Source organism: Mauremys mutica, chromosome 13 (genome assembly GCF_020497125.1).
Source record: "Mauremys mutica isolate MM-2020 ecotype Southern chromosome 13, ASM2049712v1, whole genome shotgun sequence".
NCBI lineage: Eukaryota > Metazoa > Chordata > Testudines > Geoemydidae > Mauremys > Mauremys mutica.
The window spans coordinates 47,163,691-47,184,763 of NC_059084.1; the positions used below are offsets into that span (position 1 = coordinate 47,163,691).

Genomic DNA, 21,073 nt, shown 5'->3' on the forward strand with positions numbered 1-21,073 from the left:
GCACCAAAGAAGCATTTCAGAGTTGAAATATTCTGGATTTAGAACCTTACGTTTTTGACAAAAAAAAATCAAAGTTTGCTGTGGAAAGCAGAAACTTTGTGAAAAATATCATTTGACCTGAAACCCTAAATTTCCACCTAAAGCAATTTAGACAGATTTTTTTCAACCATCCCTACTTTTTAAATTTGTATTGACAGGAAGTAGATAATTAAGACACCCAACAAGAACTCTTTGTCGCCAGCAGAGAGAACTTCCTTGGGCAAAGCCTTCAGTTCATGTGAGCCTGGCAGGTACTTTTCTATCTATCCTTCCTTCCCTAGTGTGTGTCTATTTATCTATCTGTTCATTAACTCATTGCAGAATCTGTCTCCATACACACCCCACTAGCCACCTAGCTAAATTCTAATATAATGTGATGATGGTACCTATCGCATTAAGAACTGGTCTGACACTCACTGCGTAACAGGAAATATTTTGGGTCACTACTAATCCGGGATGGGATTGGAACCAGTTCACGAAGGAGGAAAAGACCTCATAGCTCATACCCTGATCCTCTTGATCTAGCAAATGTGTGGCTGGATTAAAGCTGGTGCCCATGGAAGGGGTAAGGCCCCATGCCCCATCTCCTGTAGCCCTGAGCCAGCAGCCTCCTGCCCCCCCGGGGACTGAATCAGAGCTGGCTCCTCCTAGAAGGGAAATGCCCTGTATGCCATTCTCTGACATGCCTGAACCAGCTAATGCCTCTGAAGTGGGGTTGGATCAGAGCCAGTGCCCCAGGCCTGAAGGCCCCATATGCCTTTCCTTAGCACCTTTATTCTCTCTTTTACTAAATACTCTTGTGTTTTGAGATTAATATGAATATCGTAGGCAGTATCTGCAAATCCTTCCCTGGATGCCGGTTTCATGGCGCTGCCCACCATTGGGTTGTTAACTTGTGTGAGCAGGGTATTTCCCCCCAACTTGGTGGCTGATCAGGGCCAGCTTCGAGAGTGGTTGTTTTTTATTGGTGATCTGGGCTCCTGTCCTATTAAGAAGTAGACTGAGGGCCTGGTGTACAAAAGGGAGTAGGTGGGGGACATGATGCCCGGTGGAACACTTTGGAGTCACGAGGCGATAGATGCCGTGAATCATACAGGTTTTCAGTGGTGACTGAAACGATCACTGGGTGTGTGCAATGCTCCTTAGGTTCATCGCGAACAGAGGCAATGGAAGCATTGCCACATGTGCACAAAGTCTTTACAAAGCAACTTGAAGGGAAAGGTCTACCAGGCATGGATAAACAAAGGCTGATTGTTACATCAGAACGGCCACACTGGGTCAGACCAACGGTCCAGCTAGCCCAGTGTCCTGTCTGCCAACAGTAAATTGTGCAGGAATTTGTGCGCATCAGCAAAACACCTCAAAGGGAGATCCTAGTGGGCGTGGAAGAATATTGTGATATATTCAACATCATTGTGGTTATGTGTTTTTATGTCCCTGATCTTTTATTTTCTTGGGAGACCAGACATTCAAGAGAAACCAGAAGCCAGAAGAACCTTTAGCTGCCAAGAGTACCCTGTGGGTTGACCATGAGTGCATCGAATGCCACAAGAACCATATGTGAGACCTAAATACTTCTTGTGAGCCTATATGTTGGACTGTGAGTGTAACGAATGACACCAGAGATTGCGTGTGAGACTGAGTATTTCTTGTCACCTTGTGTGATAATCATGAAAGAATTGGATACCAGAGACTGTGCCTGATTCTCAATTACACCACTTTGGCACCGCAAAGATACCTTAAAGTGGGCAGAAAGAACCCCCTGAGAGCATTTCCCAGGCAGATGGAGAATTGGTGTAAGGGTTCTGCAGAAGTACTAGTCCAATCCAGTCTGGCTGGCACTCACTGCTATCAGATGTGTCTATTGTCTGCTTCCCAGGGCCTACAGGAAAGCAGTGAGTATGTCAGAGCAGCCCCAAGGGTGCTCTGAGACCGGGAGAATGCAGGGAAGGGAAAGGGAGTTTAAAGCTACTTTGGCCCCACTCTCTTCCAAAGTCACTAAGAATCAGCAGGAATTAAGTAACTGAGGCTCCAGCAGATTGTGTTCAGGGGCATGAGCAGGAGGTGGAAGAGCTGAGATTAGCAAGGAGACGGTTGTGAGAGGGAGCGAGGGCTGGAGAGACAGAAAGGAAGCGATATGAGAACCATGACTGCAGTGCAAACACGAGTGCCCAGTTCCCATTTCATATGAACTCTTGGAAACCCTTCCCCATCTCTGAGGACACATCACTTGGTATTTTCCCCAGAAAAGGACTTAAATAGTTTCCATTTTTTCCCAAAATTGACTTTATTTCTAACATTTTTTTTAAAATATGCAGCCAACGATTTTCCATTCCAGAAACACCATTATTTTACACACACATAGGAGGGGGCATGTGACCTCTCCCCTTCCAAACAGCAGTCGGAGGAGTGAGAGGCACAGGGAGGGGTGGGACGGCACGACGGTTAGTAGCAGGTAGTGGCGGTATCAGACATCACCAGGGAGACATTGACCAAGGTTGGTTTACCGGTGGACTTGTCCACGGTCCTCTGGGTCACCTGCAGGGGCAGCTTCTCATGACCGACTAAGCAGGTGTAGGTGTTGCCGGCATTCCACTCCTGTTCACTGATCTTCAGGGTGCTGTAGGCGAAGTACAGCAGCGGCTGGCTGGACTCCTGGATGGGCTGGGTGTTGATGTACTTGGAGGCGTTCAGCTCCTCGCCGTTGCTCAGCCACTTGATGAAGAGGTCAGGGGGGTTGAAACTTTTCACCAGGCAGGTGACGGTGGCAGCTTCGCGGAGGGCCAGCTGCTCGGCGGGAGGAGGGAAGATGTAGACGGACGGAGCGTGGCTGTTGGTTACTGTACAAAGAGAAAGAGTTGGAGAAAACAATGAACAAGTGACCTCGCTGGACCAAGGGGTCCTTGGGCTCACAGCTCCTGGCCCTGGTCCAATGCAATGGACATGGGTTTCTCTGCCATGGTGGGTTGCATAGACCACTGGCCTGCCCTTAGGTGGGAATCCTTGAGGGTTACACGGCCTAAGAGGTGGTGGGGGTGAATTATTATCTAGAGATACAGACAAAGGGTGGGATTTTCTAAAGTCACCCTAAGGAATTAGTTGTCAAACTCCTACTAATTTCTAATGGGAGCTGGACACCCAGAGCCCTTAGATAGCATTGCAAAGCTCAGCCTAAAACTGTTAGAGGATGGAGAATTCTTTTCCCTTCTGATGGGTATTTCAACACCCCTCCCCCATGAAATATCTGGTCCCGGGTCAGTAATGACCAGCTGTGAGCACAACCAAGCTGACGGAAGAGGGTCACCTACCAGGCTCTTTGGTCAAAATCTTTTTAAGGGGGAAGATGAGCTCTGGATGAGTCACTTTGCAGGTGTACTTGTCTCCTCTCTCCCACTCATCTGCGCACACGGAGGTTGTGGCATCCACGCTGAAACGGCCGTTGCTCTGCAACTTGCGTTCTCCGACGCTGGTCTTCAGCTCCTTGCCATCCTCTCTCGTCCAGATCACGTTGAGCCCCTCCGTGGATTGCATGTTAATGACCTTGCAGGTCAGTATGGCCGATTTGCGGATGTAAATATCAGCAAAATTAGGCGGGATTAGCTGGGCATAGATCTCAGGAGGGGAACAGTCACCTTGTGGGAGGCAAAGAGAGATGGGTGAGAATTCTCATTCGACTACCAGTGGGCTGTGTAATTTTTAAAATAATTGTGTTGTTCTCAGTGCCTAGAAGATGGCCCTGCCCAGAACACATGGGCATCAACTCCGTGAGTCAGAAGCTTCCCTTAATTTTAATGTCTGATGGGAGTTTTAATGTGCATGTCACTTCCTGCTGCAAAGTGCTCTGCAACTTTGCTGTGAGCCTGTGAAACAGCCGCTGCACTCCACCCCAGAGGTGGCTGTATCTCATTGTTGGACGATGGATCCCCTGTGGCTGCATCGCAGCACTAAAGGACAGATCCCTGTATTAATTGTAGAGGGCTCCTCCCATGCCCAGTTGCCCCATTGCTTAATTCATTTCAATTTTTCTTGTGCCAGGTCCAATTGGGTAATTTATACAGGCTGGCTTCGGTTTGGTACAACATGGAGTTTGAAAGCAATAATCTATGGATCTATCTGTGGTGTATACATATCGCTCCTATTACCACAGCAACTGAGCGCCTCACAGCATCCCAGTGAGAGGGAAATGCTCTTCTCCTGATTGTACTGATGGGGACCTGAGGCCCAGAGGCACTAAGGCATGCCCCTAACCACAGTCTCATGGGGATCTATGCTGTTCAGAATAATCAAGGATGTTTAGGGGTGCGCTGGGGAGAGTTAAGGCCAGAGTTTTCAGAAAGGCTCAGTGGGAGAGGAGCTGTTTTGAAAACCTGGCCTCAAACATGGGTTATGAGCATGTGAAAAAACTCTCACCCACTTAGCACTGGGGTTACATGGACACCCCCAAGCAGAGCTGAGGGATCGGGCATGGTCATTTCAGAGAGGGATGGAACTCCTGAAGGTCATGACTTACCTCCACACTCAAAAGACTTGCTAATGTTCCTTATGTCACTGAAATTCTTGCTCTCCACCTTGCAGCTGTACACACGGTCATGATCCCAATCTTTCTCCAAGACAGTCAGCTCGCTGCTGAGGGTGTAACCATTACTGCCACTGGAGACAGGGCCAACAGTGTGGATTCCAGAGCTGACCTCTACCCCATCCTTCAGCCACTTCAGGGTAACGGCCTGGTTGCATAGGTTCTTAACACCGCAGATGATGGTGGAGGTTTTATTGGGCTCTAGGAATTGGTCTCTGGCTGGGGGGCGGATGGTCATTCTGGGTTCAATAGCTGTTAACATGCAAGACAAAAGCAAGGGGGTGGGGATGACAGAATTATCACATGTGAACTTGGCATCCATAATGCAGAATATGCAAAGCTGACAGTGTGTGTATGGGGGCTGCAGGGCCTGTGTCTCTTTCTTTACATCTGATGGGCTCTGCTACCAGCCAGTAGCTGAATGGCCTGCAACCCAAACCACCTTCCACTACAGCACAGCGCTCAGACTGGAAAGGGGGGTCCCCTTCATAAGCTCCACCCACAGTCACAAGCTCCACCCCCACAGACCCAAGCATGGAGTTTCTGGTAGAATGGCCAGCCACAAAGGAGCTAAAATGTTGCCATTTAAGTGGTCAACATTAAACACCACAACTGAGAAAAGAACTCAAGAGTCCTTGCTCCCATGTCCTGATCTGACCTTCTAGACCCTGCTCCCCTCCCAGAGCTGGGAAAGAACCCAGGAGTCCTGTCCCTAAGAAGCATAGGGATCTTCTCTCTCTTATGTGTATATCTATTAGTGTTTTTCTGATGAGCCTCTCCCCAGAGTAGCTAGATACTATAGCCCAAAGGCCTGCAATTATCCACTGACTCCATGCTGGGTTGTAAGTGATTGTGTATATTGTCCAGAAGAAGAGAATGAAACTACTTACTACAAGGAAGAATTGAATTTACTGTGATTGTCCTTTCCCCATTTGGGTGTGTAGCTGAGCAATAGAAAACTTCTTGTGCTTTGGAGGCAGTGACCGATAGCTGAGTGGTGGCAGTGTAGGTCCCAGCTGTATTCAGGACTGAGGGGAATTTCTTGATGTCATTGGTGATGCTGGCATTTTTGTTATCTTTCCAGGAGAAAGTGATTGAGTCCGGAAGGAAGTCCTTAGCCAAGCAGCCCAGTGCGACAGGATCTTGGCTCGCGTCGGCCCCGCAGGAAGAGACGAGTGGGAAAAGAGACGGGGCAGCTGGGTTCGCTGAGGATCAAAACAATGAAAGGATGGGGGTGGGTGGGAGAAGGGCAGAGAAGAGACATTAAAGCACCACCATGGGGCATGTAGGGAGCTGCTCAACGTGAGAAAGAGAATTGCTGCGTGGTTAGGGGGAGAAAAAAGCAGGTGTTATCCCACATTCAGATATACATCGCCCTGGGATGAGTCACTCGGAAAGCACAGCTCCTGGGGGTGAAGCCCCCATGCTGAAGGTCCTAGCTTCCATTGTGTGCACCTATAACACCTGATGCACTTGAACATTCATGGACTCCAAGGCCAGAAGGGACCATTGTGATCATCTAGTCTGACCTCCTGTATCACACGAGCCAGAGAACTGTCCCAAAATGATTCCCAGAGCAGATCTTTCAGAAGAACATCCAAGCTTGATTTAAAAGTTGTCATATATGGCCCCAGGTCCATACTGTATACAGACCCATGGCCCATCACTTCATATACACAGACATAGGAACCCAGCCCCCTTGTATTTATGGCACAGCTCCCCCTTGTATACAGACATAGGACCCCAAGTTCCTTATATATATGGCCCAGTCCTCTTGTATACTTCCTCTTATGCATATATGGCCCAGTCCTCGTGTGTATATGGCCCCGTTCCCTTGACATGCCTCAATCCCCCTTTGCTTGTGAGACTCTAAGGCCTCTCCGGCCCTGCAGGAATGTAGTGAGGTTCAACACCAACTTCTCCCCCTCAGTCAATGGCTGGTTCCCAACAGCCATACACTGAATGTCCGTGATCAGTCCCCCTTTCCTGAATTTGTCACTCAACACCAGCCGAGCCCTAATCAGCGATGTCATTACTCTGCCAACCCACCCAGTGCAAACATCTGTCCCCACCACTTTCCCATGATGCACCACTGCTGAAAAAGTGGCATCTTTCTGCATTGCCCAAAGGGTCAACCTGGCTGAAAGCCACCTCCTCATATGAATAGCACTGGGTGCAGTGCAGAGCTGAGGCATGAGCCAGGCTACCCCGTGGAAGGAGCTAAAGATTTGCTGCCCCGTGCTTGCTTTAAAACGTGCAATAAAAGATGGTCAGTGCAGCACGTTTGGGTGGTACAAATTCCCACTGAGGCCCAGTTGCTTCCAAGACCCCAAAGCCTTTGGAGAACCTGAGCTCCTGGAGAAACACAAACATAAGTGTGTCCTCTACCCTAAGCAATGTCTCTGCAGAGCTTCCCTCTCCTCTTTCCTTCCCTTTCCATCTCGCTATTTTCCCCCTCCCCCACCACTTTTCCTCCACTCTTGTTCTTCTCGCAAAGCAGAAAGCTCGGCCTGTTTACACCACCTGGGAATCTGGCCCCGCTGATTCAAATGAAGGGACACCTTGTTTACACCAACTGGGGACGTGGCCCAGAAACTCAATCGTTTCTTGCCTCCTTCACCTTCCTTCTGTCACCAAATACTGGCAAATCCAGAACAAAAGCTCAGACTGGGGAAGACCAAGATCTGGCCAAATTCTGAACCGAACCAGCCCCCAGAGCTCCTATACCAGGAGACTTATATCGGTACGACAAAGGGGGAAGCAGGTAACAAGGGACCCCCTCGATATGCCCCAAAGCAGCCTGCTGCAAAGACCAGGGATGGGTTGAAGGAGGGATGATCTGCCCCAGCCCCAAACGGGACTGATTTCACTGGACGAGCTGGTGCCACACAGGATGTGAACGGATCATCTCCTGCCAGGGGCTGGCCCAGAATTACTGAGGATGGGTATGGGAACCAGAGAAGCCCAAACCCTTCAGACTAAGCCCCACGAAGCCAGAGGATTATACAGAACAAAATGGGACCTCACAACCTTAACACCAGCATGGGCTAGGAAAGCTGGTACCACGAGCAATCCTCTGACCCAACCAGTGCTGATACAGACCCAGCTAGCGGGGAGCTGGTACCATGGGGGTGCTGGCCCCCATACTCAGCCCAGTGCCAATACAGACCCAGCTAGGGGGGATCCGGTACCACCAGGGGCCAGGACCCTGCTCACCCAGCCCGGTGCTGATACAGACCCAGCTAGGGGGGAGCTGGTATCACCGGGAACCAGGACCTTGCTCACCCAGCCCGGTGCCGATACAGACCCAGCTAGGCAGGATCCAGTACCACCAGGAACCAGGACCCTGCTCACCCAGCCCGGTGCTAACACAGACCCAGCTAGGGGGGATCCGGTACCACTGGGGACCAGGACCTGCTCACCCAGCCCGGTGCTGATACAGACCCAGCTAGGGTGATCCAGTACCACTGGGGACCAGGACCTGCTCGCCCAGCCCAGTGCTTACACAGACCCAGCTAGGGGGGAGCTGGTATCATCGGGAACCAGGACCCTGCTCACCCAGCAAGGTGCTGACACAGAACCAGCTAGGGGGGATCCGGTACCACCAGGGACTGCGACCCTGCTCACCCAGCCCGGTGCTGACACAGACCCAGCTAGGGGGATCTGGTACCACCGGGGACCAGGACCCTGCTTATCCAGCCTGGTGCTGATATAGACCAAGCTAGGGGGGATCCGGTACCATCGGGAACCAGGACCTGCTCACCCAGCCTGGTGCTGATAGAGACCCAGCTAGGGGGATCCGGTACCACCGGGGACCAGGACGCTGTTCACCCAGCCTGGTGCTGATACAGACCCAGCTAGGGGGGATCTGGTATCACCGGTGACCAGGATCCTGCTCACCGAGCCCGGTGCTGATACAGACCCAGCTAGGGAGATCCGGTACCATTGGCAGGGGCAGCTCCAGGCTCCAGCACGCCAAGCGAGTGTTGGGGCGGCATGCCACGGGGGGTGCTCTGCTGGCGCCACGAGGGTGGCAGGCAGGCTGCCTTCGGCGGCATGCCAGCGGAGAGTCCGCTGGTCCCACAGCTTCGGTGGACCTCCCACAGGCAGACCCTCCATAGGCAAACCGCCGGAGGCAGCCTGCCTGCCGTGCTTGGGGCGGCAAAATGCCTAGAGCTGCCCCTGACCATTGGGGACCAGGACCCTGCACACCCAGCCCGGTGCTAACACAGACCCAGCTAGGGGGGATCCGGTACCACCGGGGACCAGGACCCTGCTCACCCAGCCTGGTGCTGATACAGACCCAGGTAGGGGGGATCCGGTACCACCGGGGACCAGGACCCTGCTCACCCAGCCCAGTGCTGATACAGACCCAGCTAGGGGGATCTGGTACCACCGGGGAACCAGGACCCTGCTCACCCAGCCCGGTGCTGATATTGACCCAGCTAAGGGGATCCAGTACCACCGGGGAACCAGGACCCTGCTCACCCAGCCTGGTGATGATACAGACCCAGCTAGGGGGATCCGGTACCACCGGGGAACCAGGACCCTGCTCACCCAGCCTGGTGCTGATACAGACCCAGCTAGGGGGATCCGGTACCACCGGGGAACCAGGACCCTGCTCACCCAGCCCGGTGCTGATACAGACCCAGGTAGTGGGGATCCGGTACCACTGGGGACCAGGATCCTGCTCAATCAGCCCGGTGCTGATACAGACCCAACTAGGGGGGATCCGGTACCACCAGGGACCAGGACCCTGCTCACCCAGCCCGGTGCTGATACAGACCCAGCTAGGGGGATCTGGTACCACTGGGGATCAGGACCTGCTCACCCAGCCCGGTGCTGATACAGACCCAGGTAGGGGGGATCCGGTACCACCGGGGACCAGGACCCTGCTCACCCAGCCCAGTGCTGATACAGACCCAGCTAGGGGGATCCGGTACCACCAGGGACCAGCACCCTGCTCACCCAGACCGGTGCTGACACAGATCCAGCTAGGGGGGACCCGGTACCACCAGGGACCAGGACCCTGCTCACCCAGCCCAGTGCTGATACAGACCCAGCTAGGGGGGATCCAGTACCACCGGGGACCAGGACCCTGCTCACCCAGCCCGGTGCTGATACAGTCTCAGCTAGTGGGGATCCGGTACCACCAGGGACCAAGACCCTGCTCACCCAGCCCGGTGCTGATACAGACCCAGCGAGGGGTATCCGGTATCACCGGGAACCAGGACCCTGCTCACCCAGCCCGGTGCTGATACAGACCCAGGTAGGGGGATCCGGTACCACCAGGGACTAGGACCCTGCTCACCCAGCCCGGTGCTGAAACAGACCCAGGTAGGGGGATCTGGTACCATCGGGAACCAGGACCCTGCTCACCCAGCCCGGTGCTGACACAGACCCAGCTCGGGGCGATCCGGTACCATCGGGAACCAGGACCCTGCTCACCCAGCCCGGTGCTGATACAGACCCAGGTAGGGGGATCCGGTACCACCAGGGACTAGGACCCTGCTCACCCAGCTCGGTGCTGATACAGACCCAGGTAGGGGAATCCGGTACCACCAGAGACCAGGGCCCTGCTCACCCAGCCCGGTGCTGATACAGACCCAGCTAGGGGGATCCGGTACCACCGGGGACCAGGACCCTACTCACCCATCCCGGTGCTGATACAGACCCAGCTAGGGGAATCCGGTACCACCAGAGGCCAGGGCCCTGCTCACCCAGCCCGGTGCTGATACAGACCCAGCTAGGGGGATCTGGTACCACCGGGGAACCAGGACCCTGCTCACCCAGCCTGGTGCTGATACAGACCCAGCTAGGGGGATCTGGTACCACTGGGGACCAGGATCCTGCTCAACCAGCCCGGTGCTGATACAGACCCAGCTAGGGAGGATCCATTTCCACCGGGGACCAGGACCCTGCTCACCCAGCCCAGTGCTGATACAGACCCAGCTAGGGGGATCCGGTACCACCAGGGACCAGCACCCTGCTCACCCAGACTGGTGCTGACACAGATCCAGCTAGGGGGGATCTGGTACCATCGGGAACCAGGACCCTGCTCACCCAGCACGGTACTGATATTGACCCAGCTAGGGGGATTTGGTACCACCAGGGACCGGGACCTGCTCACCCATTCTGGTGCTGACACAGACCCAGCTAGGGGGATCCGGTACCACCGGGGACCAGGACCCTGCTTACGCAGCCCGGTGCTGATACAGACCCAGCTAGGGGGATCCGGTACCACCGGGAACCAGGACCCTGCTCACCCAGCCCAGTGCTGATACAGACCCAGCTAGGGGGATCCGGTATCACCAGGGACCAGCACCCTGCTCACCCAGACCGGTGCTGACACAGATCCAGCTAGGGGGGACCCGGTACCACCAGGGACCAGGACCCTGCTCACCCAGCCCAGTGCTGACACAGACCCAGCTAGGGGGATCCGGTACCACCGGGGACCAGGACCCTGCTTACGCAGCCCGGTGCTGATACAGACCCAGCTAGGGGGATCCGGTACCATCGGGAACCAGGACCCTGCTCACCCAGCCCGGTGCTGATACAGACCCAGCTAGTGGGGATCCGGTACCATCGGGGACCAGGACCCTGCTCACCCAGCCCGGTGCTGACACAGATCCAGCTAGGGGGATCCGGTACCACCGGGGACCAGGACCCTGCTTACGCAGCCCGGTGCTGATACAGACCCAGCTAGGGGGATCCGGTACCATCGGGAACCAGGACCCTGCTCACCCAGCCCGGTGCTGATACAGACCCAGCTAGGGGGATCCGGTACCACCAGGGACCAGCACCCTGCTCACCCAGACCGGTGCTGACACAGATCCAGCTAGGGGGGACCCGGTACCACCAGGGACCAGGACCCTGCTCACCCAGCCCAGTGCTGATACAGACCCAGCTAGGGGGGATCCAGTACCACCGGGGACCAGGACCCTGCTCACCCAGCCCGGTGCTGATACAGTCTCAGCTAGTGGGGATCCGGTACCACCAGGGACCAAGACCCTGCTCACCCAGCTCGGTGCTGATACAGACCCAGCGAGGGGTATCCGGTATCACCGGGAACCAGGACCCTGCTCACCCAGCCCGGTGCTGATACAGACCGAGGTAGGGGGATCCGGTACCACCAGGGACTAGGACCCTGCTCACCCAGCCCGGTGCTGATACAGACCCAGCGAGGGGTATCCGGTATCACCGGGAACCAGGACCCTGCTCACCCAGCCCGGTGCTGATACAGACCCAGGTAGGGGGATCCGGTACCACCAGGGACCAGGACCCTGCTTACGCAGCCCGGTGCTGATACAGACCCAGCTAGGGGGATCCGGTACCATCGGGAACCAGGACCCTGCTCACCCAGCCCGGTGCTGATACAGACCCAGCTAGGGGGATCCGGTACCACCAGGGACCAGCACCCTGCTCACCCAGACCGGTGCTGACACAGATCCAGCTAGGGGGGACCCGGTACCACCAGGGACCAGGACCCTGCTCACCCAGCCCAGTGCTGATACAGACCCAGCTAGGGGGGATCCAGTACCACCGGGGACCAGGACCCTGCTCACCCAGCCCGGTGCTGATACAGTCTCAGCTAGTGGGGATCCGGTACCACCAGGGACCAAGACCCTGCTCACCCAGCCCGGTGCTGATACAGACCCAGCGAGGGGTATCCGGTATCACCGGGAACCAGGACCCTGCTCACCCAGCCCGGTGCTGATACAGACCCAGGTAGGGGGATCCGGTACCACCAGGGACTAGGACCCTGCTCACCCAGCCCGGTGCTGAAACAGACCCAGGTAGGGGGATCTGGTACCATCGGGAACCAGGACCCTGCTCACCCAGCCCGGTGCTGACACAGACCCAGCTCGGGGCGATCCGGTACCATCGGGAACCAGGACCCTGCTCACCCAGCCCGGTGCTGATACAGACCCAGGTAGGGGGATCCGGTACCACCAGGGACTAGGACCCTGCTCACCCAGCTCGGTGCTGATACAGACCCAGGTAGGGGAATCCGGTACCACCAGAGACCAGGGCCCTGCTCACCCAGCCCGGTGCTGATACAGACCCAGCTAGGGGGATCCGGTACCACCGGGGACCAGGACCCTACTCACCCATCCCGGTGCTGATACAGACCCAGCTAGGGGAATCCGGTACCACCAGAGGCCAGGGCCCTGCTCACCCAGCCCGGTGCTGATACAGACCCAGCTAGGGGGATCTGGTACCACCGGGGAACCAGGACCCTGCTCACCCAGCCTGGTGCTGATACAGACCCAGCTAGGGGGATCTGGTACCACTGGGGACCAGGATCCTGCTCAACCAGCCCGGTGCTGATACAGACCCAGCTAGGGAGGATCCATTTCCACCGGGGACCAGGACCCTGCTCACCCAGCCCAGTGCTGATACAGACCCAGCTAGGGGGATCCGGTACCACCAGGGACCAGCACCCTGCTCACCCAGACTGGTGCTGACACAGATCCAGCTAGGGGGGATCTGGTACCATCGGGAACCAGGACCCTGCTCACCCAGCACGGTACTGATATTGACCCAGCTAGGGGGATTTGGTACCACCAGGGACCGGGACCTGCTCACCCATTCTGGTGCTGACACAGACCCAGCTAGGGGGATCCGGTACCACCGGGGACCAGGACCCTGCTTACGCAGCCCGGTGCTGATACAGACCCAGCTAGGGGGATCCGGTACCACCGGGAACCAGGACCCTGCTCACCCAGCCCAGTGCTGATACAGACCCAGCTAGGGGGATCCGGTATCACCAGGGACCAGCACCCTGCTCACCCAGACCGGTGCTGACACAGATCCAGCTAGGGGGGACCCGGTACCACCAGGGACCAGGACCCTGCTCACCCAGCCCAGTGCTGACACAGACCCAGCTAGGGGGATCCGGTACCACCGGGGACCAGGACCCTGCTTACGCAGTCCGGTGCTGATACAGACCCAGCTAGGGGGATCCGGTACCATCGGGAACCAGGACCCTGCTCACCCAGCCCGGTGCTGATACAGACCCAGCTAGTGGGGATCCGGTACCATCGGGGACCAGGACCCTGCTCACCCAGCCCGGTGCTGATACAGACCGAGGTAGTGGGAATCCGGTACCACCGGGGACCAGGACCCTGCTCACCCAGCCCGGTGCTGATACAGACCCAGGTAGGGGGGATCCGGTACCACCGGGGACCAGAATCCTGCTCACCCAGCCCGGTGCTGACAGAGGCCCAACACAAAGGAGCCAGATCAGGGGACCAGTCCGACCTCAATATATCAGGAACCTTCTATTTAGTCAATTATTCAATTAAATTGTGAATGTAGAAAAGTCTATTAGTTAAATAAGAAATCTTTCCAATTAATCACGTCTTTCCACTGAACCAAGTGGCTAAGAAATTTTCGATTAATAAGGTTACTTAGTATTTATAATATCCGGCTATGAATCTATGAATCACGCCAGGAGTGAATTTGTAATTAAAAATAGGGATAAATTCTCTAAACTTTACACTGTGCTAAAACCGGTCAATGAGAGGGAAGAAAAGCATTTAAAGTAGAGGCAGGCTCATTCATTTCGGTTAAATTCCCAATAATCTGTCTTTTTTCACCCTCAAGAAGCAGCAATTTACTCCCCAAATTAAAGTACAAACTGCATTTCTAATTTCATCCAAGTCAACAGTTCTAGCTCCCTCTTTTTCCTCAAGGAACTGAGTCTGAAATCCCTGATTGCCAAAAGAATTGAAAATGAACCTGACTCTTTACAATCAGCTCAGTTCACAATTCTCTCTCTCTGATTTTACGCCACCACAGAATGACGAACACAAAGATATTTACTTGGAAAATAAACTCAAATAAGCATTGGTGCTAACTTCAGCTAAGTTCAGAATGACCCTTTGCATTTTGGCACACAAGTATTATAAAAAATCATTCATAGAGAAAATCCACTGCTGAGCTATATAGCACTAAAAATTAACATTAACTGTCAGACTCTATCTTATTAAAGGAATTCAGAGTAATTTCTAAAATATACTATTAATAATCCAATAAACTAAGTGTATTACTAAAAATCAATATTAGTTCCGAAATCATATAAATAAAACAAAATTCCAAAATGATGTATAAATAATTATTGACTGTCAATTTCTTATTAATGAATAATATTTTCTTTTGATTGCTATATAAGTATTAACTGACAAACTGGATATTAATAAAGTTATATCTATAGCCACCCTGAAATTATTTCTAACAAAGTATTCATAAATATGCATCTATAGATGTGGAGGATATAATTGTCTTTCAAAGTAAATCTAAAGTTATTTTCTAAATTGTTTGAATATAAATAAATGAGATTTTAAGGCAAGTCTTAGTGGGGAAATAAAAAGACTTTTGCATCAATTTAACATCATTAGATAAAGACAAATATTCAAAAAGATAATCAGGTTTCTTACCGAGTCCCTGTTGAGATGGCATATTATGTCTTTCTTGATATTCCATTTCCAGTGATAGATTAATTAATTGCCTCGTAGATATTTTTTCTTAAATATCTCTTGTCTTCCAAGTAATTTTTATGTCTTGGTAAAAATAGCTCAAATGGAAGTGCATGGCTGATAATATTCTCTTTAAAATTGAATTGGGGTTTGAATACATGTTCAAATATTTTCATGAAACACAAAGTTATTAAAAAATTCTCTATTAAAAACATTTTCCTTGCCACAACTTGTATATGAGTTAATATCACAAAGTTTTGATTTGGAAAATGATAAAATTTCTGCCACTGAACATCATTTAAAGCAAATGCAGATTTATTTTCTTTCAGCTGTGGGTCTTTGATATCAAATTTAAAATCAAATAATTTATTAAATGTTTGTTTATGGTTTTTGGTTTCTACTCATGAAATATTCAATTGGATTAAAGCTTGTTTATTAGTCTATTTCATTTTATAGATTGAATTCTATTGGATTAAAGTTTTTTAATGAATCTAATTAATTCTATGAATAAAAATACAATTAGGCTATTTTTATTGATTTAAGATTCAATTTTAAATTAAAGTTTTGATTAATCTAATTACTTTTATTTCATTCAAATGTATAGATAAATCTGCTACTATTGGTTAAAATTAGACTGCATTCAAGTGCATATATTTATCTAATTTCACCAATTATAAATCTGTCTAAATAGTAATATCTATTTTTCAACTTCATATGCTCACAAATTCCTACCAAAGTTTCCCTTGGGTTTCCTGCTAGAAAACTTTAAATAACTAAACAAACAAACTACTACACTGATTGTGAAACCACTAATCTTGTTTCAGCCATAGACCCCTTGATTTCTCTTCCAGCCCTACATTTCTATGATTTTCTTCTTGTTGTTCATTATAAGATTGACTAGGAAATCACAAATAAATTATTCTCTGAGAAGGAAGATTAACTAAGAAATTGCTAATCTATTTCCCCCTTTAATAAAAGATCATCTGGGAAAGTAGAATGAAATTATTGTTGTTTAACACAAAGCAGTAGATTTGTGCATAATAATAATAATAATCATCATTCAAAGTCCTTTGCAGGGAGATCTAGCCTGTATTTTCAAGTGAAAACAACAATAGCTTAATTTAGCTCAAGACTTTTATCAACATGTTGATCTCTGCCACCTGCTAAGAATTTATTTTCATACCCAACAGCTGTGACTTTGTTGTTTGAAACCTTCTGGTCTATCATGCAAAACTGACTCCAAGGGGGTGATGTTTTTGAAACCAGAACAGCTATTTATGGAAACATTGGTCTAAAAATAAACGGAACTGAAAAACGAACCTCTGCCAGCTGGAGGCTAAACGACCGTAGGCCAGAATCGGCCATCTTGGTTCTACACTCAAAGGAACACTTTTATTTTATTTGATTAATTATTGTGAATTCAGATTCGGAGACACACTGAGTAGCACTTTAATCCAGCAGTGGTCTTGCTGATTTGAACATGACAGCTCCAGGAGTAAAGTACTACTTAATGGGAGTGCGAGTGTCAAAAATCTCTTTCTTTTTTTTAAAGTATTAATAATTCTTAGCATCCATTTTATAATAGACCGAGGCTGAATTAGTCATGAAAGGCACTGGAAGTTCCACATCTAACTCCTTAAACCTCTTTGACAATCCCATCTTGATCTAAAGGGCATTGAAAGCCCCCGGGTCCGTATAGAGAATAATTACTTGGTTTGCGCCATCAGGGAAAAATAGATCTTTTGTTAGATTAAACTTTAAAATGAAGCATGTAATCACAATTATGGGGGAGATTTTCTGGGGCAAATATGACAGTCAGACAACAAATCTTCCCCATAACATTCATTAGCTTAATAATTATCAAAAAAAGCTTTCTAATAATTTCCCCCATGGTAACAAAACATGAAACATTTGTCTCTGTCTTTTAAAATGCTCACTGAATTCTATTAGAATTGTCCATTAGACAAACAGGTACAATTTTCAAAAGCAACTAAGTGATCTATAAACTTAAACCCAACGGCGACTTAGGCCTTTAAGAGTTTAAATTTTAATGAAAGTCATTATTTAGTTTTAACTATTGCTAAGTATTTTTTCATCTGATCCTTAAATTTCAATTGAGTGAAATTTCCCTCCTAAACTTATTGCTTCTGATTATTTATCTTTTTCAACAGCAATAACGTGAAAAAAACATCAATAACCCTGGCCTATGGACCAATAAATGAATAATAACAGAGAAATCAATTTGGCAGTTATTTTTAAACTCAGTCCTATCATGCTAAAAAGTTTAAGTCAGATTTGCAGTCTGTAATGCCAGAAGGTTGGGTCGGGGGAGGCAAAATTTAAAGTTTTTATGGGGTCATTGTGAGGATGGTAATTTATCCTCAGAAATGTAAGATAAATAGATAGATATGAAACACAGGGAGCTCGCATAGACAGATAGACTATATAAATTGATAGATAAATTAGATAGGAAAAAATAGAGTGAGAGATTAGAGACAGAGATTGAATAGACAGATTTCATAGACAGATTAAATAAAATTAAATCTATAGTTAGAAAAATAGACAATGAGAAAGAGAAATAGGGGTGTATAGGAATAGAGAGAAGTTTGATTTACGATTGGCAGTCATAAGAATACCCCCAAACTCATTTGGACTTTGAGAGACCATAGATTTCAGGATGGGACCCTTTTCACACAGAGAACCTCCTTCCCTCACTATTACACATATGAGCAACAATAATATTGATTTACCTGAAGTAACGGTGACCTGGGTTCCTTGTCCCCAGTCATAGACAGCATAGTTATCACCCTAATCAACCGCTTTTGGGAGTCTGCACAAATACCCTATCTATGCAATGAATCACTATTTTTACTATGTATTTGGTGGGCTTAGAAGATCTAAAATACTTTAAAAATTATCCTAGAAATACCTGATCATGTTTAAATTCCAGTTAAACATTAAAACTGATATTATTTATCTAATTGGCATTTAATTAAGACTACCGTTAAATACCCTAGCATGGAAATATTTTTATTTTAGAAGCGCAGATATTTTATTGCCTTTTCTCATTATTATGCAGAGAGAAAATCCTTATTTATTTATTCATTCGTGTCTTTATTTGGATTAATAAAGCCAACTATCAATTAACTGATGTATTAAAATAGCAATCTGGCAATGAGTTAAAAACCCTGTCAATCAATCAATAGCCCATCCTATTTTATTTGTCATTTATGACTAAAATATAGAATAAGAAGTTGCCTGAGATAGTTAAATATAAACAGGACAAGACCCTAGACATACCCTAGAAGAGATAATCCTGCGTTATCCAGAGGAACTAGATTATCTTCCCATTTGTGCCCTTCTCAACACTTATAAATATAGAAAATGTCGGGTTAAAATCTTTTACCTGATGTGACGGTGACCATGGTACCTTGCCCCCAGTATTCAAAGATGTTATCACAATGACATATCTACTGGACAATGGTTCACAAGAACCTACACGCCCGGCCCTTTTCTTTAGCATTTTTTTCAATATAAAATAAACAGGGGAGAGTTTTATTGCCCAGCCATCATAAGGAACTAGGGCCAGATCCCCAAATGGTGTAAATCAGCAAAGCTCTATTGATGTCAGTGGTCTAGAGAGACAGACTGAGAATCTAGTTTGAAGGGTCTGATCCAACTCAGCTGGAATCTTCCCATTGGCTTTGGATCAGACCCTAAGAGTCTTGGCTTCCAGAGGATTTCAAAGGAGCCTAGTGGACTTAAGAGCTCAACTCCCATTGAAATTTAATGGGTGCCGAACCATCCTGAGACTCTTTCAAAACCCCAGCCAAGGAGACTATGATCAGAATAAATCATTTCTGGATGTGGACCTAATTCAAACCTCTCTCTAAAAGGCTGCCACACAATCACTCCACAAAAAGATCTTACCAAGATATTAAAACACAAAATTAAAAAGGGAACAGAATTCCAAAGGGATAAAAGAGATCTGATTTGCTAGGGACCAGAGAAAATGGCCTTTGCTCTAAAATCAGAGCATTGGCTGTACGGAAGACAGGTTAGGGTTTTGATCCAAGTCCCAATAAAGCCAATGGAAAGGGTCCCATTGACTTCAACAGGAGTTGAGTCGGATTCTTGGCAAAGGCAACAACCATCTCAAATGACTGAAATTGTTACAAAAGAAAGATTATTTTTTACCTGATGTGACGGTGACCATAGTTCCTTGTCCCCAGTAGTCAAACCAGTTATCACACCGGGACATGTCTATGCCGGAGTTTTACAATAACCTTGCCCAGACAATTCATTAACTAACTGGGATTAATAGGATTAGGGACCTGCTTTTTAAAATGAGTTTATGATTTACTGAACTGGAGAAACATCTAAATCTGCCTGAAGTAACAAATTAGAAGCATTTTTGATTCAGTCTAAAAAACTGGGATCTGTTCTTTTTTACAAACACCTTCTCAGGTTATAATTTTATCCTCCTGTCCTCATCAGAGAGATAACTAGCTTGATCAAGGGCCAGGTTCACAGAGATATTTAGCCACTTAAAGATTCAGGTGCAATGAATTTCAAGTCTATCTATCAATTCTATCAAGTTTTCTCCCTCAAATCATTTTCTACTTGCCCAAACGTCCCTCCACCAGATTCTTTTTAATTTAATTCAGTGTTAAAGTTTAGACTGTTCCCCGGCCAACAAAACAGAACCAATGCGTTTTCTATGCTGCCTCAGACGGCATCTTTTTGAGATCTCTGATTGCTATCTAAGTAATAAAACACTATAAAAAAAACCCCTCACCTGTTGTCACAGTCACCAGAGTCCCTTGTCCCCAGTCAGCGAAGCCCACAGAAATAAAATATTCGCCTCCGGCTGTACATAAACTTCCCTCCAAACAGTGATTTTAAGACCAGACCCAAAGAATTAACCCCATTTTAAGGGGGAAGGAGAGGATTGGATTAGTACTTTGTCCCTCCATATCGCTGAGAATAGCCCCCCCAAAGGAACTGACAACGGGAAAAGCTATGCTGGTAAAAGACACCCCCGAGCCTAATTTTAAAAAAAAATCTCAGAATTAAAAAATAACAGTTTCAATAGGAATAAAAATCATACCTGTAGTGACGGTGACCATGGTCCCCTGGCCCCAGTAGTCAAAGTAATCACATTGCTAGAGTCTCCATTAGACAGCGTACAAAAACCTAAACTGATCCTGACCAGGACCTCTCACCCAACCCTGGCATAAGTTAAAACACTCAAACTCTTTAAGCCTTTTAGAAGTGCCCTTGTAAATTTGGAGCTAGAGAAATTTCCAGCCCCTATTGTGGCTCTAACCACATTTGAAAGAGCTGTTTTTCAAATGAAAAATAAAAGACCCTCATAAATCAAGAACATTGTTAATTACAGCCTAGACCACAAGACAGAAGAGAAATAGCAGAGCTTGGAATTTACCTGTTGTTACTGTCACCAGGGTTCCTTGACCCCAGTAATCGAATCGGTTATACACGGAAAGACAGTTATTCTGTTAAACCAAGCAATAACCGCAGAGTTCATTGGGATCTTGGTTACAAGACAAATCCTGGTTTGGTTGAAATCAGTGGACGTTTTGCCAGTTACTTCAAAGGATCTAGGGTCAGGCTCTACCATCCGATAGAATTTTTGAACCTTATATTCTGTTTTATAATGAAGCCACTTGCTAAGGGAGGGACAGGTCACACAGAATTTAAACTGATGTTTAAGAAACTCGACAGCGCCTAACCTCCAGGTTTGAAAAAATGCAACCTCCTAAGGAGAATACTGTTTTAACATGCTCGCCAACGACTTAATACTACACATGAAAACGAGGAGCCAACTTACCGCTGGAAACGGTCACCATTGTTCCTTGTCCCCAGTAGTCAAAAGCATTGTAGTCACAGTGGTTCTAACTCATGGCCTAGGTGGCTAAAACCCACTGACTTTCCCAGCCCAGCCTCCTTCATTTAT

General features: G+C 48.8%; 1 gene segment (V, D, J or C); it reads right to left on the bottom strand.

Moving 5' to 3' along the window:
* Positions 1–18,551, bottom strand: part of LOC123348877 — a 72,718-nt gene extending 54,167 nt beyond the window's left edge. The window contains 1 exon segment of the C gene segment in view: positions 18,503–18,551. Within this exon segment, the coding sequence occupies positions 18,503–18,521 (19 nt within the window).
* Between the last annotated feature and the right edge of the window lie 2,522 nt (positions 18,552–21,073).